Source organism: Clytia hemisphaerica, unplaced genomic scaffold (genome assembly GCF_902728285.1).
Source record: "Clytia hemisphaerica strain Z4C2 unplaced genomic scaffold, Clytia hemisphaerica genome assembly, whole genome shotgun sequence".
NCBI lineage: Eukaryota > Metazoa > Cnidaria > Hydrozoa > Leptothecata > Clytiidae > Clytia > Clytia hemisphaerica.
This window is the reverse complement of record NW_027103648.1, coordinates 876,265-900,264: the sequence shown is the minus strand read 5'-3', so window position 1 is coordinate 900,264 and position 24,000 is coordinate 876,265. Positions and strand designations below refer to the sequence as shown.

General features: G+C 35.2%; 2 protein-coding genes across 3 annotated transcripts; both read left to right on the top strand.

The window, feature by feature from the left end:
* The first annotated feature begins 3,523 nt into the window (after positions 1-3,523).
* LOC136803074 (ribonuclease H2 subunit B-like) lies at positions 3,524-8,123 on the top strand. The gene is made up of 10 exons (XM_067059824.1): positions 3,524-3,622; positions 3,784-3,843; positions 4,589-4,690; positions 4,956-5,032; positions 5,375-5,554; positions 5,956-6,058; positions 6,296-6,377; positions 6,625-6,685; positions 7,263-7,334; positions 7,841-8,123. The coding sequence occupies exons 1-10, from the start codon at positions 3,568-3,570 to the stop codon at positions 7,952-7,954; spliced, it is 906 nt and encodes a 301-aa protein (XP_066915925.1). The 5' UTR covers positions 3,524-3,567; the 3' UTR covers positions 7,955-8,123.
* Positions 8,124-10,995: 2,872 nt separating this feature from the next.
* On the top strand, positions 10,996-23,628 carry LOC136803025 (homeobox protein PKNOX1-like). 2 transcript variants are annotated; one of them, XM_067059776.1, is made up of 5 exons: positions 10,996-11,075; positions 20,933-21,363; positions 21,669-22,190; positions 22,373-22,449; positions 22,777-23,628. In XM_067059776.1, exons 2-5 carry the CDS (start codon positions 20,995-20,997, stop codon positions 23,219-23,221), a joined length of 1,413 nt encoding a protein of 470 aa, XP_066915877.1. In that variant the 5' UTR covers positions 10,996-11,075; positions 20,933-20,994; the 3' UTR covers positions 23,222-23,628. The 2 variants fall into 2 exon arrangements, with proteins under 2 accessions (XP_066915877.1, XP_066915878.1); XM_067059777.1 differs by lacking the exon at positions 10,996-11,075 and adding an exon at positions 11,162-11,383.
* Positions 23,629-24,000: the final 372 nt, after the last annotated feature.

The following is a 24,000-nucleotide window of genomic DNA, read 5'->3' as shown; positions in this document are numbered from 1 at the left end:
GGTTTCATTATCGCCAGAATTAATCATTGAATTTACGAATTAACAACGATGCATGATTGGCCAGGATGGAATAAATTTGATTTAGTAGTACAGTGTTGATGTATTTTATGCCATGATTTGCATTGATTTTTTTTAATGTGGGTTGAGTGTGAGTTTGACTCGATTTGCTTTGGCCATTAAGGGCAGGGCCCTCTTGCCTTCTCTCTTGCTCAGCTCCTGCCTGCTGGGCCCCTGTGTGTGTGCTGTATGTACATATCAACATATTATCGGCTTTTTGATGCTTCAATGCTTACTGATAGTGCCAAATAAACCCTGGCATTTTCTTTTTTTCGAATGCATAAGATAACATAAATCAAAATCAAAACGGTCAGATTTCTCACTTGTTCTTCTTTTTTGCTTGAAGACTGCACTGCCTGGTCAGTGGAGAAGCTCAGAGGGGGAACTCTCATCCATCCACCAGACGTTGAAAGTTTCAAAGAACTTTATCTTATATTCATCTTGTTACGTACATATGTTACATAGTAATAAAGACAGACAGGATAACTGTCTGAATAAAAATAATTTGGTAGACAATTTTCTTTTTTTGAAAGGTTTATATTTGCTTTTATTTGTAAAGTTTTTTGGACTTGTTTTTTTTTAATGTAAAATTTTCAAAAGGTTCCTTCCAGAAACACTTTCACCCCTTACTATAAGGACACCTAGTGTCCCATCGCGCGTGTCTGATTTGGAAAAGCCTGTGTCAATGTTCGATCGAAGAAATAAGAAGTTTCCACCGTCAACTGCTCTAACTTGGGACTATCTGACAAAACATGGGATGGTAATTCGGCTACCATTTCACCGAACCTCCAAAGTCATTTTGATTTGAGTTAATATGAACGACGTATTAAAAAATACACAATTTCTTTTTCGCACCGAGTAGGCTTTTAAATTGAAATATGAAAAAAACCCGTAGTGGAACACACGTGAATGTCTGGAACGAAGAAGACCAAATTAGTGGCAAAATGATGGATCGTTTGGCGTCACTCATGCGGCAAGTTACACTCGTTATTTGTTAATCCCATCGTGCGATGGGCGGTTAGGCGGCGGGCGTTCTCTAAGCCTCCGATTGGAGCCCGGTCATTTTAAATGAAAAGAAAAAGTTAAAAAGGGCGTGCTATCAGTGAAAGTTATCGTGACATGTTATGACAGAAAGTATGACTGATAAACTTGGTGGAGTTATCAAAACAAATTTGTTGTCAAAGAGATTTAACATTAAGTGCAAATACAGGCCAGATACTAACAGGTCCCATGTTTCGACCAATCGTGCCAAGTAAGAGCAGTTGACCACCAATCTCTAGAATTTTGAATATATCTAAAGAATTAGTAAACCTTTGTAAGATCTGTAAAAAGCTCTCTACTCCCAAATAGTTCTAGAATAAACCCTGAAAAAAACAATTGATAAAATATCCAATCTTTAAGTAAAGATTGAAGATGAAAATTCACGTAGAAAAAAAAACCTTAAGCAAAGAAAAACTTTTAGATATTTTTAGAGTTCCCCAAACATTTTAGAATCTTTATCGAAAAAACGCCCTTTCGACATTTCATTTTTTAAATGTGAAGTCGAAACTTATAAACAAATAAATTTCCAACATCCAATGAAAATGAGTGATTTATATCACGCGGTAGAAAAAAGTCGCGTGACAGCAATTTCTGTAGAATGATCGTTCCGTTATATTTATAGGATAAGAATACAAAGATTCAACCAGGGGGTTATATTATTAGCTGGGGCTTTGCGAGGTTAAGCTTTTAGGGCAATATTTTTGGTTTTTCGGAAGCACTTAAAGATAAATGAAAACCTACTGAAAAGGGGAAATTAGGGTAACAATTCTATCAAAAGTTATTGGCAAAGAAAGTCACCTTTTGAGGCGGCACATAGCAGTGCCTACAGACCAAGACAGGGTGTCTACGGGACCTTGAAAACCTTGAAAACCTTGAAAATGAACCACCCAACCTTGAAAACCTTGAAAACTATCAATTTTCTGGGAAAAACCTTGAAAACCTTGAAAAGCACTATCCAGTCATTCAAAAAGTAAGAATAAGTGAAAAACCGCCTGCGGCGCTAAACCTTTATAACATTTAGAGATTTCCATATTTTCCTGTTTCTGTTGCGGTTCTGTCGCAACGAATGCAACATATTCTTTTATCATTAGCTGAGTTTTTGTCCCTAATTTTCCGTTTGCATGAGCTCTAAGAAATCGACTGTTCCCCAATTTTCAAATCGCTTCAGGGAGTCTTGGAATAATGGCCGTTCATCAATAAAATTTCGAGGATTCCTTAAAACAACTCTTTTGGCAATTGATTTTTGTAAAAAACAAGATCAAAAACAAGCCGTTTTTTAGCCATTTGAAAGAGTCAAAATCAAAATTTTCTCTCGTCGGCGCAAACCATGGTTGCGCCTCCTCGGTCACTGTAAACAATTGGTTTTGCTTCTAATTCTTTATTTCTAAAGTTGGAAGACAAGGGAGCTGGATTTTTTCTTTTTGTGGTATTGTTCTCGAGAGGGAGATAGGAATTTAACTGTGGAAGTAATTCCCCGGGCACCAAAAGCGAATAAATTTTATTTGCTGTCCTCTATTTTTCTTTCACCTACCACTCTGAAAAAAAAAAATTCTGTAAAGAGCCATATCAACTGAGTATCAAAAAACCTTGAAAAGTGCCAAAGGTTTTGCCAAAAAACCTTGAAAAACCACTTAAAAATTACCAAAAAAACCTTGAAAACCTTGAAAATCCCGAAAAAAAAATCCGTAGACACCCTGCAAGAGTAAGGCCTAAAAGCCCAGAGCTGTCTATTATGTAGACTAAGAAAAACGCCACATACAGTAGAAGATCTTTCAAATTCAGTATTTGAATAGAGCATTAAAAAGTACAACTTTTGTATTTTTCCTTTTTTTTGCAAAAGTTCGAGAAATGAAAATAAAGGGATAATGATAATTGAATACTATCCACTGATGACCAGCGGCACTATAGTAAAGCTAGAATTGCTTTGCGTCTCTTCGCTTGAGAAAATGATTGACAGATTAAAGTTTTTCATTCGCACAGGAGCTCGCGGGCGTTCTCGGCTCAATCCTCAGACCGCTCACTAAAATGGTAGACTTAGCTGTGGCAAATCATTTTGATGGAAGTTGTTGGAATGTTTACATGGCTCTTGACAGAAAATCGTCTGTTTGATTATCAATGATGACAGTGCCGTTATTAGTTTTGTTAATCTGACAAATTGATATTTGTAAGTGCACTTTATATAGTTTTGAAAATTCATATTCTGGTTTTCATGTTATTAGATGCTGTTTTAAAGCTTTAGAGCTAGCCTGTCTTATTAAAAAGAATAAAACACATTTTAGAAGTAAATTTTTAAATAACCCCATTAAAAAAAACCATGTACGTGGAAAAAGCTTTAGATTTCTGTGCTGTATTTCGCTCCCGTAATCATTCCCTTGCATTTTTAAACCACCCCCCTTAAGAGAAACGAACCCAAGAAATCCACACCAGGAAAAAGAAACACTAGAGGACGGTAACACCACAAACGCAACAATGGCAAATAAGATGACGGTTGATGAAATTAATCAATGGGTTATGATAGGGCCAGGTATATAAATCTGAGCTTAATAGATGAGGAGAATTAAAAAATGAAATGTCAATTTGTATAAAACCTTTTAAACATTTTTTACAATGATACCCTTAGCCTCACATTGTACATAATCTGTTGAACTTTCTGACTTTAAGGTTTTTACTTATCCTTCATTATAGAAAATTTGTTTATCAATGATGAAGATTTGTCTTTACATAAACTACCTCATCCTCAAAATGGTAAGCTCTGGTCTTGTCGTTTGCTGTTTGTCGTTCATAGGGTACATGTAAGATTATTGAAATTTATCCTTTTTAAAAATGATTAACTCCATTAATAATAATAAGAATTATAATAAGTGAATAAAAAATTTACAAACCTTACAATCTAAAGGTTGTGGGTTCGATCCCTGGTCACCACCAACTCAGCGAATGAGTAGCTTAGATTGGGTAAACTGATCTAGGCGGTAAGTTACTGGGAGCTGAGAGTAGGTGTGGTGCTCCACCTCAGCATTCGATCTCTCAGGTCTAGTGCAAATAGAAAAGAGGATAGACTCCCTCACTCCCGGCTCCACCGACAGCCACCAGATGAATATACTTACTTTTTTTTTACTTTTTACTATCGATCAATTTTCAAATTTCGAGTGACATTGAAGCTACTATAATTTAATTTACTGTAAAAGCCAAGTGATGGTTACATGAATAAATCTTCCAGAAAAACTCTTCATAGCTGGTGTACGATATATATTGTCCAGTGCTAACGTACAATGTAAGTAATGTGGGTTTGATGGGTTTTTTCCAAGAGTTGAACACATGTCCAGGGAGTGAGGTCAATCGAAATCACACTCTTGTGTTCTTTAATTGTAAATGATCAACAAAATGGGGGAATTTAAAAAAGAATGCAAACTCCACTCCCCCCCCCCATCAACGTTTTTCTTCTGGCAGTGCCCATTCTACGTTTAACTGAAATAATTTATCACCTCTTTAGGTGTTGCATCTCTCTTTGCTTTCAAAAACAAACAAGTTTTTGAGTTGATGAAATATAAGGATACTTATCGTTCATGGTTTATAAACCAAACTGTTCAGAAAGGTAATATTTTACAATGATAAAATTTTTGTATGTCTGGTATAGAGTAGCACATCAATATCTGAATTTGACAAAAATATCAGAGAGTCTTGCAGTCAAGACTAGAATACCTTACTAAAAGAAATTATCAGCGTCAGAAGAATATAATTTTGACTCTGTTAGTTAATGACTATTAAGTGGGTAGTCTTTTAATCTCCAGTGTTTGAGCATGTTCATTCCCCCTTAAATTGAACTTTCTCCTTTTAATTGTTGCATATTTTCTTTATAGATGGATCTTTTTGCATGTTGACCCCAATTGATCCTTTATTTCTGGCTCTTCCTTTCATTGAGAAATCTTCAATCAAAGTAAGTTATATTGTGGATGGTTTTAGTTTTCCTGCAAATTATAATAGTAATGATGTCAATAAATCCCAAATCTGGTTTTCTGGGATCATAAAGATTTATAGAGAAATTAATTTTCAATTTTGAAGTTTTGGAACTGAGTGTTAAGTTCTTTCGTCTCAGCGAGATACAAAAAAAGGAATTTCCGTCTTCAAATTCTACCAAATTCTGTAAAATCTGAAGAATCTTGTTTAACTTTCCCATTTCCATCTGAGACAAAAACTTTAGCTTTGACCAACTGTTTGGAAGTTGTTTTGGAATCTCTTGTCGACATAATTTTTTTCTTTTTTAACAACAATTATTTAGGGTCAATTCACAACATTGGATAATATCATGGTAGATACTGATCACACACCAGGTCTCCGACAATTAGAATGTTGTTTAACTCATAATATGTTGTTGAACGTTTGCGATACTAAAGGTGCGGACGACATGATTGTTTATAAATCAAATCAGGAAAAAATCAAGAAATGGTTGTCTAAAAAGGTATGTAAAATCATAAAAATACTAATACTACTGGCGTCAAAGATATCTATGATTTTATTTTAAATTATTTTAAAGGGATTATCAAAAGATTCGAGTCAAGCTACCAAGCTTTTTAGTCTAAGTATACCAATTTTGATATTTACTTTAAACTTAGCATATCTGCTTTCTGTTTATCTAATAAGTGCTTTACGACATTTTTTTCGACCTCAAGACGTTAAAAGACTATGTTCATACCAAAAATTGCAACATTGAGAGATTTAGATATCCTGATTACATACATCCATCTTACGAAAAAGCAACGCATTCGTATAGAATGGCTTGAACGATGAGGTCACATAGTCATGTGTCACGAGGTTAACAACCTGACAGGATAAAATTTGAAAAAAAAAAATTTTCTTTAGATAACTACCATGGCAAAATATTTAGAATCTTCAAAAATCAATGTCAAGCAGGGAGCTCAAATCTCTGGATACAATCGAAGTTCTGAAGGACAGAATAATAAAGGTTTGGGCATTTTATTGTAATTTAATCTATGACTGTCCAATAGGCTTTTGATAGAACGCAACGTTTGTCTAGAAGTAACTTTTGCTCTTTTCTTGCCGTTTTTATTGAAATATTGGATTTAAAACTACACATCCAACCCGTGCCTTCATTGTATTAGACAACTATCGCAATCTACAAATCTTTATAAGACCATCACATTCAGTTGCAATATTAAATGATTTTGTGTATTCTTTTCAGAAAGCAGTTTACGTTATGCTTGGGAAATGGTTTCTGATTATATCACAGAAGACAGATCTCTGCAGTTAAAAGAAAAGTTTGGGTAAAATGAACATTTTAGCAACTAATTTTGATATTACTAAGTAACGCATACATTTTCCTTTTATTACACATTTTACTTTCAAAATGCATAATGCTTCTTCTCGGAAACACATTTTCCTTCTTGAGAATAAAATTCCTTCAAAATCTAACGCAGCTAGAGATCTTACTGTCTAAAGGGCAGGTACACGTTTTATTTTTAAATACAGATTTCCTTAGAAAATACAATTCTTTATCGTGCACTCTTTCAGGATAAAAGATCCGGTAAAGACTGTGAAGACTGAGGAGAAATTGGATCCTCCACAAGCCAAGGTAAAATATCTTCTTGTTTTGTACACTCGAATCGTAATAATCCTTTTACTACAGTAGGGCGTTGTATGATATTACGGTAAGTTCAGAGCGAATTTCAGTTTGTATCAGTCTTCCAACTCTTCGCCTGTAGACGGAATCCGTCCAGTTTAGATGCAAATATACCATTTTGTCTTGCCAGTAAGAGGGTTTTTGGTTCAAATGATTTAAGGTTTCTGTCATAGTCTCAAAGCCTAAACTACAATTTCTCCCTTCTTTTGTTTTTTTGTTTATTTAGTTACCACAGTTACCACTATGTCTTAGTTTGAAATCTTCATTCCACGGGGGCGAACTACGTATTTTCAGATTATGAAATTCGTTTTCCTTCCTGCCATTGATAGAAAGAATCACGTTAAATGGTCATTAATCAGACTAAATTCAATAACTAAATTTTAGGGGCCTCTTTTACAAAAAAATGAGATTTTGGCACTTTATAAATAACATTTTTCTCCACTACCTATCACAGGATTTCTGTAATATAAAGAAGTATGTTTTAGAATTTCAAAATATTTAAAATTACATTTTCATCTATCATTTTTAGAGACAAAAGTTGAATAATGACCCGGATGCTAATTGTTTGGAAGATTATCGAAATAAAGATGCACCGAAAAAGGTTTCTTTTTGTTCTCGCAAACCTTAGGGGACTAATTTTCACGGTCGAAAAAAAACTCACTTTCACGGTTTTGTCTTATTTTGGACACATTTCTTTCATTTTCTAAGAGATTTTTCAAATTTATTGATGAAAAATGGCCAAATTTGTAATTCGCGGGCTCTTAAAAAAGCGAAGACTGTTGTGTTCCCCACGAAAATTAGTTCCCTTAAGGTAGCTCCGGATTTAAATTCATATTTGCGACAAAGCGTTCGGCTGTGTTAACTGGAAAGTAATGCAGGTAATATCTGTTGATAGCTCGTAGATTTTGCAGTAGTTTTCTTGTTGCAGAATCTCCTATGTAGGGTTTGAAGTCAGTTACTTCCTGCGAAAGTTGCGCAAACACCGAATCGAAATTAAATTTACCGCAACGTCTCAAAAGATAAACCTAATTTTCTTCTTTATCTACGGGCTTATAAATCCTTATCCATATTGAAGCGTTTATTGAAGAATTTCTTTACTATTTTCAGAAAGACACCGGTACAACAAAGTTATCAAGAGCTCAAAAACAATTGGATAAAGTTGATAAGAAGGGCATGAAAACGATGAGCAGTTTCTTTGCCGTTAAACCGAAGAAAAAATGAATGGTGGCAAAAAAAGGTAGAATATAGCTCGAAATCAACAAAACTTGACTCAAGAAGAGTAAAGGGCTCAAGGAAGAGGATGTAAAGCCCAGGAAGATATGAACAAGCGTATTTACTGTATGTATACAAAACGGAACGGGAAAATAGCAATACACGTTTTTTCTATAAGAACATTCAAAATTTTTGAAAAAGGTTTTAAGCTTAAAAATTTTCTTCATTTTACCAGTTTGAGTTTTGTGCAATTATCCTAAAAATGTGAGTATTTAAGAGTCTATAAAACCTTAAAATGTTCCTAATGTTCCATTCATATTTTTCCCATTGAAGCCTTATGTTCTTATTTAGTTTGTTCTTATAAAAAACGTGTATTATGTCATAAGGGCTTTACCAATGGAGGAAAGGAATTGAATGCGTGGTGGCGACAACGCTGGGTGCTGATTGGACAAATTCAAGAGAAGAACACATTATTTAAATCGGTTATCATTGGTGCGTAGATATAACCTGATTCAACCGGCTTTGTCGGGTGTTATTGAGATTTAATAAAGTTAAATTATCTGAACTGATACAGTATACTTACTTGAGAATTATGCGCAGAAGAACGATAATTTTTGAACCTACCTCGGAGGTCCTTTAATTTAACCTTTGTTCCTTCGTTCGTCTGTTACCAGCTTTTCTCGGGATTGGCCCATTAGTTTTTTTCTCATTTTTTGCATAGTGATGCAAGATGACAGTACCCAAAAAGTGACGGAGCCCGATTTTCGAAAAAAATATTTTTGGAAAAATTAATTTTTTGGGCAAATTTGGGCCAAAGACTGCCTAAATAAAGGGTTTTTTGGATCTTGTGTGAAATTGCTTCATTAGTTTTTTGTTTTTTTGCATAAAGATAAAGGGCAAGGTTCTCTAAGGTGGCTGTTTCTGATTTTTTGCACAATGATGTAAAATGATAATGTTTAAAATCTGATGGAGTAACAGGGTTATCAGTTCCGAATTTCATGCTAACAGACTCCGGTGATTGTAATTTTTGAACAGTACTGTGTTTACGATGTAGATTTTGATGATTTTTGTACGCAACATTTTCAATAAATGATAAACTCGGTCAAAATATACTAAGAATTTTGGTCAACTCCTCGTTTTTAGCAATTTAAAGTTCGGGCGAGAAAGTTGCTTTTGGGCTAATTGATAAATTTATTAGAATATTTCAATTCGGGAGGGGTTTATAGACTTCCAGGCTATATTCTGAGCCCTATTGGACCATTCTTGGACTTTTGGATCCTAAGGTTCTCCTAAGTCTTAAGTCTAGCGTTAAAAACTCTACCCTTCCAACCTTATTTAGAGTGATTCCAAATCGTTTATGGTTGTAAGATTTCGTGGAAATTTCCCTTTTTTCTGAAATATTATGACTATGATTGTAGCGTGTTATCTAATCATATCAACTTCAGTTAATTTACAAAGTACCCTGGCACACACGTTGTTTCGACGTTTTTCTAACACCTTGCAGTCCTTACAACTCAAAAAGTGTGTCATAAAAAATCCGGTGGGTTTTCCAAATCTCCAAAATGTAAAAACTGTGCGAATGAACTACCTGCAACTCATAAGCCCCAATCACGAGGTTAAATGAGTTTAAAATCTTCGAATCTTGGACAAATAACTTTTACATCAAATTTTTCGCTCTCTTCGCTCGCATGGAGTGAATAATCTTTTTTATTACTCGTGAATTGCTTCCTCTCAATAATATGCATCTAAGGTGGATCTCCAGGCTAAGGTGTACTCACGGACAAAAAGGATGTAGACTTTTCAAAAATGCATAACAATTTTCAAAATAAGTTTTGAAAAGCTGAAGTTCACAGCACTCAGTACGTCAATGAATTTTGAAATTAGCTAGCCCATTAACATATAAACGACTGGACATCTATCTCCTTTGTATTTTTAAAGATAACACTGCTAGCTTCTTTGCCGCCTCGTTAAAATCATAAAATGTAACAATAAATTTTGATGATATACTTCATGGGAACACTCAAAACTTCGAACAAGACAAAAGTCTCTGTCGTTCTACTCTTCTCAAGTCTTATAACAAAGATAACAGAGGCAAAATCATCGTCGGCTTCTCAAAATTCCGACTAATGTTTTTGAATTTAGACTCAAAAGTATGGAATAATTTTAGAGAGTATGGGATTCAAATTATGATAATCTCATGACACGCAGGCTCTCAACTTTGGCATACTATTTTTTTCATGGCATGAAAAAAATTATTGGAGTGACAAAAGTGATTCAAAAGTATACACGAATATTGTCGGATTTTTTATAGCAATTTTGAAATACAGGCGGCAACGAAGTTCGCTTCAAAGGCACAATGGAAGATAGACGTCCAGTCATTTAAATGTTTATGGCCCGGGGGCAGCTGGGCAAAAGGACCGACGGGTATGTGCGGGTCCTAAGGGTACCTTTTCCAATATGTTTAAAATGCACTGTAAGGGTCGGAAAAACTAGAGATGCACTGTAAGGGTAGAAATTTCAGAAAATTCTTGAAAAATCCAGATATTTTGACCAAAAATGCTAGAATTTTGACCATTTTTTGCACGAAAGGGATCGAAAATTTGGGGGAAAATGCACTCTAAGGGTATGATTTTCACTGATTTTTGCTGCACTGTAAGGGTGCAATTTTAAAAGCCAATTTTTGGCCCGCACATACCGTCAGTCCGCAAACCCAGTGCCCCCCCCCCCCCGGGGTTTATGGCTAGCCGTAGATACTGGGTCTGTGTACAGACAATCCCCCGCCTGCTGCCCTCTCGTCCATATTTTCTCTAAAGTTCTTGGCCCCAGCAAGGACACTTGTATAGCGTAGCTTCGCTATACAAGTGTCCTTGACCCCAGGTGGTGATTGAAGACATCGAAGACACCGTTATTTTATCAAATAGTGAAGACACAATTTCCCGCCATTATTTTGATTGGCTGATTCTCTCCGATTCTCGATCGAGAAGATGTCAAGATAAGTCCGTGGTCAAACGGTCTAAATATTTTTATATATTTTCTAAGCAATCAAACTTTTGGCGGTGTGTACAGGGCCTGATTCAAGGATGTGCAAATGTCTGAAACTCAAAAGGCTTGATGAAGATTGACGTTCAAGGTAGGTTGTCAGTCAAATTTTTCATTTATAAAAGCCCCATGATTATGTTTGTTTCGTAATCAATATTTGATAGATTCTTTTTTTAAAACATCATAATAGTTTCCAGCTTTATTTCGTGGGAAATCGCACTGAAAAAAGCTAACGAGTTGATTATTTTATAAGTGCAAAAGAATCAAAAACAGCATGAAATGGTAATTCTTGGAAACGCCAGATTCAAGAAAATGAGCAGCCATGCTATTTTGACTGAATGCAAAGCATCCAGAACCTGGAAGTGAATATTTAGACCACATGAAAACCCTGATAATGTTGTAAGTAGTGACTGTGACTGATCTGAGCCGGCCCAGCATCAGCGTGGGACCGTGGCGTGGGGGGTTTTTTTTTTTTTTTTTTTGGATTTTTTTTTTTTTTTTTTTTTTTTTTTTTTTTTTTTTTTTTTTTTTTTTTTTTTTTGCAGTGTTTTTTTTTTTTTTTTTTTTTTTTTTTTTTTTTTTTTTTTGCAGTTGGATGCAAAAGTTTTTTTTGCTTTCAATATAATACCATATGATAGCTTACATTATTGCAGTAAACAATTTTTCTGTTTTTTTTTTTTTTATTTTATTTGTTGATGTGCTGCTCCTTTTTCTCCTTTCTTCTTTTCCTCTGCCTATTTTTTTCAAGTCTCCAGAGGACATGGCCAGACAGTGTCAATCGAACCAATCGAACCAATCGAAAGCCGAATCAATCGAACGCAATTGAACGCAATAGAATAATTGCAATTCGATTGTCGAACGCAATCGAATCTCAATCGAATATTACCCAGGATTTTCTGTTCGATTGCTTCGATTACATTCGATTACGTTTGATTGATTCAATTGTATTAGATTTTATTCGCTTTGGTATGGTACTTCAAGCACTCGACCGCCCACGCTAAAAAGAGTGATCCAATTTAATTTAATCGCAATCAAACTCATCGAAAATAATCGTAATCGAACGAAATCGAAGATTAATTCAATGTAATTTACAATCAATCGAACCAATCGAACATAGTCAACTATCAATCGAACCAATCTAACCTTACTTGAACGCAATCGAACACAATCGAACATTACCCAGGACTCGACCACCGTTCGATTGAGATTCGATTACGTTCGATTGGTTCAATTTCGATTTTTGTTCGAAGTTGTTCGATTGACACCGTCTGGACATGGATGGATCATCGTCGTGGGGGTGGTTTTCATCATAGTTTAACTGACGCCAACAGTCAGTCAGGAGCTCTATCCTAATTAAGCATATTTTTTTCGATCGCACGGACTTTCTTAATTAGAATTATCCCTTTGTTTTTCAATCCTAATTAAGAATATGATTTTTTGAATTCAGATTCTTCACCAACAAACAAAACCCGCAAATTCTCACTATGGCTTCAAAATGACGCCATAACCATAAGTAAAAATCTGCCTAATTAGGCACGTTAGTTCTAATTAGGAATATTAAAGCCTGTGCTACATTATAAATGTTTATCTGCTACGGTGTAGATAGGGCAATACACCCGCGTTTTATATGCGTTTTTGTCACGGGTAATAGAACATTTTTCTAAATGTCATAACTCAAGACTCCATCCATATTACTGTATCAGACTTTCAAAATCTGCTCTACACACTAAATTCTTTCATTGGAGGCTGATAAGAATCTGTGGAAATTTGTATTTTTGGAAAAAAACTGGAAATTCGATATATATTCTTAATTAGGATTGAAAAACAAAGCGATAATCCTAATTAAGAAAGTCTGTGCGATCGAAAAAAATATGCTTAATTAGGATAGAACTCCTGACTGACAGTGTCTACAGGTCATATAATAGCAGAGGTGCCAACTTTCACGCTTTCCCTTTATCTTATGCGCAAGTGTTTCAACCGGTATTCCAACGAAGCCATATTTTGGTTTGTACAGAAATTTCGCCCGCTCAAATCAAAACAACAAAATTGTCAAACTCACTAAAGCATAACATTTCCACCACGGCATTTCCCAGGATAAAAATTCTGGTCACATGACCATCCGTGATTTTAGACCAATGAAAACGCTTCATTTCCCCGGATTAAAGTTGTGTCTACACTAACACGCGGGAACTAGCTAGAAAGAGAGAGAAAAAACCAGGGGTCAAATTAAATTTTTCTCCCTTCTTGCGGCAAACATAAAAGACTTTAAGAGCCCATTTATTTAAGAAAGGGGTGTTACATCATAAATAAATTATGTAAGTAAGTGATATTTTAAGTAATAAGTTCATTAAAAATTTTATTTTAAAGTTTGTTTTTAAAAATGAAACCCCCGTGCTAGAAGATGATAATTTCATTTTCTTAACTTATGGCCCATTTGGAAGTATTTGTAATACAGATCATTTGGCAGTGTAGTTGCAGCCTATACAAGAATTGGAATCTAAAGTCTGAAGTCGTAACTCCTTGCCAGTGACCCCACAGAGAAATTTTTAGTTGGCAGACACTAACTTTAGGTTGGTTTTGAAATCGTTTTATTTTGAAATGTTATCTTCACTTTAGATGAATACTTTTACAGGGTGTCTACGGTACCTTGAAAACCTTGAAAACCTTGAAAATGAACCACCCAACCTTGAAAACCTTGAAACAGCCCTGTGAATCCAGGTCGGCATTCGGCAATGCCGACCTGAAAGCCGACGTAACTTGAGCTGAAGTCGGCTTTTATTTGCCGACGTAATTTACACTCTAGGTCAGCGTGCCGACAAAAGAAATGTTTTGGGTCGGCAAAGCCGACCTAAAGAGGAAAAATATTATTTGTTAGGTTAGTCTAATTGTGTTATCATTTGATAACACATAATAATCGAGCCCCATTCCATTCTCTTTATAAAACATAAAACTTAATAACACAATTATAGAGCAGCTGAATTTGTTAGTTCGTTAATTTTCTTCCTATTTTGTCTTTGCCGACCTAAACAAGCTACTTAGGACGGCTTTGCCGACCTAAAATGACCTCTAGGTCGGCAAAATTTTGCCGGCCTACTGCCGGTTTTGGTCGGCACTTAAGTGCCGATATGATTTTGTCTGAATTCACAGGGCTGTTGAAATCTATCAATTTTCTGGGAAAAACCTTGAAAACCTTGAAAAATCTTTAAAAACCTTGAAAAGCACTATCCAGTCATTCGAAAAGTAAGAATAAGTAAAGAATCGTCTGTGGCGCTAAACCTTTATAACATTTAGAGAATTCCATATTTCCCTGTTTCTGTTGCAATTCTGTTGCAACGAATGCAACATATTCTTTTATCATTAGCTGAGTTTTTGTTTTGAGTTTTTAATTTTCCTATGTATGAGCCCTAAGAAATTGGCTGTTCCCCAATTTTTAAATCGCTTCACGGGCGTCTTGGAATAATGGCTGTTCATCAATAAAATTTCAAGGATTCCTTAAGAGCCAGTTTTTCTAAGAGCGGGGCAGGTCCAATAGTTTGAAACTTAGATTTTTTTCATTTTTGGATATGTTATTAAGTATAATGAACTGAGTAAAATCCCAAATTTTTTTGGTCTGAAAATCCATAATGGCGGATTTATGGCAATTTGAAGTTTTTGGGATTTTTTGGCATTGCACTTATCGCCGTGTCAATTCAAGACAGCCTTAAGTCCATTTTTTCCATTTTGAGATAATTGACTTTAAAGGTTGAGATGTGTTGGACTTAAAGGCTACACATTTTATGTCAATGCTTCATAGAAAATAAAATTTGCACTAAAATTTAAGACTTAAGGCTGTTTATGGTTGATATATTATGGAACTTTCTAAATTCTTATTTTTTTTGAATTGCAAAATACACCTCTTTCCCATTAGAATTCTGTGGACTTAAGGCCGTTTTTGGAAAGCGTGCATGCTAAAATTGGGGGTTATGGTCTTAAGTCAATTTTCGAAAAAATGGACTTAAGTCTGTCTTGAATTGACACGGCGTTATATTGATTTTTGTTATGAAATTATGCTTTCTCACATCAGAATGAGGAATTCTTTTTTGGGTATCCTGAAAATATGGGAGGTCAACTATCCAATTTACAAAAAAAATCAAAATTTTCAAAATGGTAGCCTGAGCTATGACGTCACGAAAACGCTACAATTTTGATTTTTGGGGTAATTCAGAGACACCTGACCAGTGTCAGGGGACTTTTTATCTGATCAAAAGGATTATTTCTGATAGTTCAGTCCTTAGACTATCCATTTGAGGTCATTGCAACAAAAAATTCCAGCCTCACTGGCCCCTAGAGGCCCGAAAATCCTGATATGTCTGAAAAAAGTACCAACTTTAGCTCCCATTTTCCAGAGATCCCAACATTGTCTGGCCTCCAACTCTTTTGTTCCTCAGAGACAACCTCCTAGTCTCTCAGGAACAAAAGAGAAACCTATGTGACCTTGTACCATTAATTTTTTATCTCGATTTGAAATATTTTTAAACTTCGGTTAAAAAATGACCAAAAAATAGGATATTTTGGTTCATTGGAAAACTTTGAAGGGGTCTAGGTCCATGAATTTGATGTAAAATTAGGGCTAAGACAAATACTTCATAATAAAACCATGAGATTAGGGGGGAAAAGTTGTCAAAAGTTCATTTTTGGTCCAAAAATACGCTTTTTTCAATTTTTCAACCTGAGCGGAAGACATTCCATTGCACCCAACAATTGGCCAATAAAAAATAATTTTGATGCCATAATCATTTTTCTTCAACCAAACCCAGAAAGGTTTCCAGGGAAATCAAATGTGATACTCTTTGATGTCTTATGGAGGCTGAAAATTCACTCAAAGACCACTTCTAACTCCGCTGACCCCCTTAACTTTGCAAAAATGGCTTAAAAACACAATTTTGGCTGAATTTTATACACAAAATGAGTCCTCAAAGATACTTGAGTCTTAATTTTGTGAAAGGATCCCATTTAGAGTGCAAAGTTTGACCAAGAACTAAAGTTTCTGACCTTTCCTTCAAAGATTGAGCCAAGCTAAACGTCCCTTCAAACTCTAAAACTCTGAAAATCTTGATCATATTGCTCAAAACTGCTATTTTGGCTCAAATTTTACACAGAAGGGGTTCCCCCAAGACACTTGATTCTTGATTTTGTGAAAGAATCATATTGATAGTGCAAATTCTGATAAAGATCTTAACCTAAAGATCTCTCCTTCAGAGGTTAAGCCTGGCTAAATGTGCTTCTAAACTCTCAAATCTTCGAAAATGACTTAGGAGCACCTCTACAACGGTTTTGTCATCCATTTTTTGGACTTTTATATAAAGGCATATGTTCCAACATTCAAAAGATCTCTTAAACTCCATCCTGTCTATAGACCCGTTCAAAGTTTTCCAATGAACCAAAATATCCCATTTTTTGGTCATTTTTTGACCGAAGTTTAAAAAAATTTCAAATTGAGATAAAAAATTAATGGAGCAAGGTCACATAGGTTTCTCTTTTGTTCCTGAGAGACTAGGAGATTGGCTCTGAGGAACAAAAGAGTTGGAGGCCAGACAATGTTGGGATCTCTGGAAAATGGGAGCTAAAGTTGGTACTTTTTTCAGACATATCAGGCTTTTTGGGCCTCTAGGGGCCAGTGGGGCCGGAATTTTTTGTTGCAATGACCTCAAATGGATATTCCAAGGACTGAACTATCAGAAATAATCCTTTTGATCAGATAAAAACTCCCCTGACACTGGTCAGGTGTCTCTGGATTACCCCAAAAATCAAAATTGTAGCGTTTTTGTGACGTCATAGCTCAGGCTACTATTTTGAAAATTTTGATTTTTTTTGAAAATTGGATAGTTGACTGCCCATATTTTCAGGATACCCAAAAAAGAATTCCTCATTCTGATGTGAGAAAGCATAATTTCATAGCAAAAATCAATTTAAGTGCAATGCCAAAAAATCCCAAAAACTTCAAATTGCCATAAATCCGCCATTATGGATTTTCAGACCAAAAAATTTTGGGATTTTACTCAGTTCATTATACTTAATAACATATCCAAAAATGAAAAAAATCTAAGTTTCAAACTATTGGACCTGCCCCAAATTGCCCCATTCTTAGAAAAACTGGCTCTTAAAACAACTCTTTTGGCAATTGATTTTTGTAAAAAACAAAATCAAAAACAAGGCGTTTTTTAGCCATTTGAAAGAGTCAAAATCAAAATTTTCTCTCGGCGGCGCAAACCATGGTTGCGCCTCCTCGGTCACTGTAAACAATTGGTTTTGCTTCTAATTCTTTATTTCTACAGTTGGAAGACTAGGGAGCTGAAGTATTTCTTTTTGTGGTATTGTTCTCGAGAGGGAGATGGGAGTTTAACTGTGGAAGAAATTCCCCGGGCACCAAAAGCGATTAAATTTTATTTGCTGTCCTCTATTTTTCTTCCACCTACCACACTCAAAAAAAAATTCCTGTAAAGACCAATATCAACTGAGTATCAAAAAACCTTGAAAAGTGCCAAAGTTTTTGCCAAAAAACCTTGAAAAACCACTTTTTAAAAATGACCAAAAAAACCTTGAAAACCTTGAAAATTCCGAAAAAAAATCCGTAGACACCCTGTTTTATTTATTTGGATTCATGAAAGGTTCAAGGTTTGTTTACTTTTTATTTCAAATTATTTCATTGATTATTGAGCTGCAATAGCTGATTGAAAAACGAAGATTTTTTATAGTTATCAGCGTGGGCTTGGCCGCCATTTTGAATTTAGATTTTTTTCTCCTGTCAGTGTACATATACTTAAACTCGTGTATCAAGATTACCGGATTTCGAGTACGCGCTAATTTTACTTTCGTTTTGAGTGGTTTCATTTTCGATTTCAAGTCAATATCTTAGCAATGGGGTGCGCTCGCCCATAGTTACAGGGGTTTGTGCAAAAAACTAAACATAGAAAGATTTCCAAATCACCCATTTCAATTAATGCAATGAAAAATGAAACTTTTCTATGTTTCACTTTTTTGCACCTATTCTTCAAAATGAAAATATTTAAGATTTTAAGTTCTTCTTTTATTTAATGATTTTTTTTACGGCACTTTGTTGACAATCTAACTCTCACATCAAATTCCCGCTTTCTTCATTAAATTGAAGATGAGAAAAAACCTAAGTCACGGATCACCGATTGAAACAAATATATGAAGTGCGGGATTTTACAGCCGACCGTCGTGCAAGGCACTGAGAGGCCACTGGTGCCAAAAAGAAGGGCCATTTGAAATGCGACAACCTCACTGGTGGAAATTTGATAAACAGCTGCAAAGGAGTGCTAGGAAGCAGTAGAAGAGACCACTTTCATTCTTTGTTGCAGATTTCGATATAAACTTCTCTCAGGGATTACTTGTCAATGTACATGTACACATGTGTTGTGTCAACTTGTCAGCATTGTATTGTTGTAAAGGGAAAGATAAAAGAGGTATATAAGACTAGCCTAGTTTCTAATCCTGATATAGGAGTTTAAGTTTTGAGCTTAAGAGTCACAATATAAATTTGTAAAGAAGGCCAGACATTTGTACCCTGAGACCTGAACTTTGTATGGGTATCAGTAGGGTTAGGAGCTTTGTCAATTAAGGTCTGTAAATTACACACTACAAGTATTTGTGAATCGCATTCTGGTGTGTCTCGATGGCGCAATCGGTTAGGCATTGGGTTTGTAAACCAAGGTTTCTTGCATTTAGTGGTTCGAGCTGAGGTAGGAGAGTTATTTCACCGGGATGGGTAAATTTCAGAAAAAAATATTTTTTTGGTAAAACATTTTCAGGGTGCTATAATATCATGAATAGAAAGAACATACTTAAATTTGAGAGGATTTTGTTCAACAGAACTTAAGAAAAGTTTAAAAAACCAACTTTCCCTTAGAAAACGCAGGCAAAAACAGATTTGTTTACCTCCGGAGACCAAACAGTGGAGAGCAACAAAATAATGCGCACACATCTGTTTTGCAAATTATGGGAAAGATGTATTCCCCCAGATTTCCCATGGTTTTTCGAATTTCGGAAATCAGGCCAAGGTTTCAGATTTTGCTTTGAAATGTTTATCTCACGCATAATGAACATCTCAAGTTCGCAGGTCTGTAGTCATATATTGGCATATTTCAATATTTTCATGACTGCCTGTGATTGTCGGGTTTTTCTTGTGTGATTGCGATGGTTGTGATTCCAAAATTTCTACAATGTTTCAATGTGATCAAGATTCGAAATGATGTGTTAAAGGTTTAGAAATGGAGGGGTGTTGTGTGACTTGGGCTAATTTAGGCTTAATTCGTATGTTGAACAAAAGTTTTTCATAGTTTTGTGTTATCTCACGATCTAATTTTTGGAAAATTTAACATTGTACATAATCTTGATAATAAATTGCATGCATTTTTATGTATTTTTAATTTATAATTTTTAATGAGAGAATTATGCCTTACATCAGCAAAGGATGTGCAGCCATCTTAAAAATCAACATATACTGGTATATTGTTTCGGACAAAAAAGTACTGCAAGAGCTCCTAAATCTGTAAACAAATTCTTTATCCGGAATAGCAATATACCCAATGGTTTCTTCCAAAGATACTAACTAAAATAAAACAAACCTTTCACTGTGACGCAATGCAAACAAAGATACCAAAGTGGAAACTAAGCTATGTTTTGAGTTATATACATACAAAAACAACTTTTTAAACTTTCAATCTTTTTCTCTGTGGGAATAGATGGTAACAGTCTATTTCTAGTGTTTTTTCTTTATTTTCAAATATATTATCTGCAATGTTAGTGGTGGGTCAAAGGTTTGGCAACTTTTTCCAGCAAATAGTGCTTCTCAGCTAGTTTTTAGTATCCTCTGCAGTAGGTTTTATGTTTTAATTTGTTTTTATACTTCTGAGCACGTTTAAATTATTCAAAGAAACACATTTATTTTTACAACGTTATCTGTGGTGATGGCTGATCAAAATTGCTAAGCCTACCTACATTACCCTCTTGACATCATTTGAGATGATATTTTCGTAGATGGCAGAAATCTTATGTAGGTTGAAAACTGAATTGAATTGAATAACCATGAAGAACAGAGTTTGTGTTTTCTTTGAATATATTTAATTGACTCATATTGAGTCAGTTTATTTGTGTTTACTTTTACTCACATTGAGTTGCCTTTTTCCTGTTGGTGGTTTTAGATCATGTCGTGCATTTTTGCTTTCAAGATACTTTGACTATATATATACAGTACAAAACTACCATTTCCTTTATTATGTACAATGACTGACAACAGCCACAGCATCATCAAAATTGTTTATATGTTTTGATTTTTGCATGTGAATGAAAATACAAAAGACTGAGAACAAGCATAATAGCCATTTTTAAACTTTACGTAATTATAATATTATATAAGTCCCAGGGAGGGTATTCTTTTTCTAAATCAGCTTACTTTGACCTGCTTTGACGAGGTTTTTTCCACGTAGTTGTAAGCTTTTCTCAAAAGAAATCATGTAACTAAAATCACTCAACATATTTAAAACTATAACATAGAAGTGTAAAGGTTAACATTCTCGACTTATGTACAGGTGGCTTGGCAAGTTGATGATTTGCCCCGGTTGACCCGTACCATGCAAGGGGAACTGGGTGTCAATACACTGTTACACAAGAGTGTTCAGAAATATGTCAGACATTGTATCTGCTTTGGTGATGTTGCTCACATTTTATGAGACTGGCAAGAGCAATCATCCCCCCCCCCAATTCAAGTGATGTCAAATTTTCTCACAAACCCCCCTGGATGTTTGAATATTTTATAAAAGCTATTGCTTAGAATTTCAAAATTTGTCTTTATATGCCTGACAGAAAATGCAAAATTTATTTCAAAAAAAGTTGCTGCTTTTTTCATGAAAATTTTTTCTATTATAGAATTTTTGTTTTCATTCTTAGACCTATTGTTTGGCTAGCAAATCCCATCTTCCTCACTCACATGGTTGATATTATTGCCGAAGATGACTGATGATCAGATAGTCATAAAGTATGAAGAATCCTTTACCAACAACAATAACAACCTGAACAATGAAGGTTCTTCATCACAATCAGAGCGGTCACCCTCGTCACCTTTAGGCTTGTCAGAACTAGAGAGTTCAACAACATTGGGCAACATAGCTCAAAATGTGAACCCTAATGACAAAATGGCCATCTACCAACATCCATTGTTTCCACTTTTACGCTTGCTTTTTGAAAAGTGTGAATCTGCAACCAAGTCTATTGACAATGCTGACTCTCTCTGTTTTGAAGCTGAGATGAAAGCCTACATCACGGAAATGGCGAAAGTCAACAAACCTTTCTTCACAGATAATGTTGAAGTTGACACTTTGGTAAGATTCTTCTTCCCCTTTTATCATATTACTTACTGTTTTGTTTTTTTTCTTACAAAAGCTTTACTCCATTTTCAAGCATTCCCAAAATGAATAGATAATTTTGGTAAAGGTAGTGCATAAGTTAGGTAATAAGAGGACGCCTTCCTAACAAGTTCAGATCAAAGAGATCTAGAGTAATTGCTTTCAGAAAAAACTTACAAGGGATTTGATAGCAATGCCTAAAATGTCCAATATGAAAATACATAAAAAATATTGATAGTATATCATCTATAGAATGAATACCTTTATTCCTTTGATCATAGATGCTGAAATCACTTCAAGTCTTGGCTATCCACCTTCTGGAACTTGGAAAAGTGAATGAATTATGCAAGGACTTTTGTACAAGATACATATCGTGCTTAAAAGGAAAGTTGAACAGTGAAAATATTATGAGAACATTAGACATTCAAAACACACCACCTGGCTCACCTACTTCTCCTAAGAATCCCACACAACCTATGTCAGACGTCACAATGGTTGGATCTACAATTGATGCTTCTATTCTAGCTCCACCAAAAACACCAACAGCTGTCCCAGTAAATGGTCGAAGCTCTTCAACTTCATCTTTAGAAAATAACAACACTACTTTGAAAGAAGACTTCTCGATTCATCGCTCAATGTCTGTTGACACTCCAAGTTTTATTGGTGCAGCTGGATTGGCAACACCAATGTCGCCTGAACAACTGACAGGCTTTCTTACCAAGAAGAACAAGGGTGGTAAAAGGGGAACACTTCCAAAAGTAGCAACAAATGTACTGAAAGCATGGCTGTTCCAACACTTAGTTGTATGTGACTTTCTTTTTAAAACTCTTATTTACAAAGAGGTATTAGCGAACATAATCAAATCCAAATTTCATTGGTCAAGGTGAACATTTTTAGGTTAACATACAAGTATATTGAACTGGAATTTGTCCTTGACTTTTACTCTATCTCAAACTTTAACTTTTATTTAACTTTCTCATTTCAGCATCCCTATCCATCTGAGGAAGAGAAGAAGCAACTAGCAGTACAAACCAACCTTTCCATATTACAAGTCAATAATTGGTATTTTGTTATTCTTGTACTGTAAAGTCTTTTTACAAAATAAAACACAATTTGTAGTCTTTAAATACCATACACCCGAGGGAAAAAAGGGGCTAACCTTTCAGAAAATGATTTTGTCTGTATGAATTTATGACTGTTAAATTGTGAAGAACTTTGATTTAGAAAGGTATGTGCATTTTTCACCTTTGAACATGCAAGAAGTTTACTTTGTTGTGTGGGGAAAAAATCATTTATGTTCTAAGGCGTGGCTGGGTGATTATTTTATTTCTCCTGCGTCTTTTGGTTTTGAAAATTATGAAAATAAAAATAATGGACGATTCGTTTCAGGTTCATCAATGCACGTCGTCGTATTATTCAACCCATGCTTGATTCCTCCAGCACTGTCTTGAAGAACAACAAAAAACCTAAACAACCACGGAACGCAGCTCAAAAGGGCTGGGCAAGCACCATGGAAGAACTTAGCACAACCAATAGACCTGGCCCTTTAAGTCCTCCAGCTCAACAACCTGTACGATACATGATGAGTCCTGTCACTTCTTCGGCACCCGGTCCAGTCTTACTTAACCTTGGAGCACAATCGACAAACCAACCTTCCACAACACAGTCCATGTTGATGAGTCCGGTACAGTTTGTTCAAGTCAACCAGATCCCTTCTATGCAGAGCATACAGGCTGCAACAGGCTACCTACCAGCTCACACTGCCAGCACACAAACCTCATTCCCCTCTACCACTGCTGCTAATTCAGTAGAATCCTCTACTAAGGATGCATGAGATTGTTTCATTGGTGGAAACTTTTCATTATGGAAAAAAAACGAAAAATGAAAGATTTTTTTATATGTTTTGTGGTAGTTTATCCTGTTTTAATATAGTGTTTATTATTTGCTTTGTGTTTTTGATGTCTTTATTTTTATTTTTTTGTGTCCCTTTAATGTTCTCGGTAGTTTGGCTAACGCTTCAGGTTGACAGACCAGATTTGAAAACACAGTAGGTATCATATCTCCTTATGCTTATAAAAATAGATTAGGGTGTCCTCACACTTTGAATGTCCTATCTAACATTTTTTGAAGTTAGCAAATATAAAGTTCTTTTAGGCTTTTCCAGAAAAAAATTGAATATCAGGGGTGGAGGATATAACATCTTTTAAAAATTTACCCCTCGGACATTGTGAATTATGACCCGAATAAGCATAAGTTGACCCCCCTGGACATTAAAAATAACCCTTAAAAACCGAGCAAAATTAATCCCAAACAGAGCAAGTTTACCCCCTGGACAGGGCAAGTTTTGTAGATCCTTCACTACCCCCCAAACACTATATCCTCCACCCCCCATGTACGAACATTTTCTGAAAGAGCCCAATGATAAATAGGCCTCTGCTCATCCTCTAGCGGAAAAAGTTTCTTATATATAGCCAACTGGATTTTAATATTAAAAGATAAGTCGAAGATTTATCCTTCTTCGTTTCTTCTTGTACATTTTCTTTCTTTCTTTTTTAGTTTTTTTAATCAAAATTTCATTTCAAAACTGGTAAATTCTAATTCTTCTAATTGGGT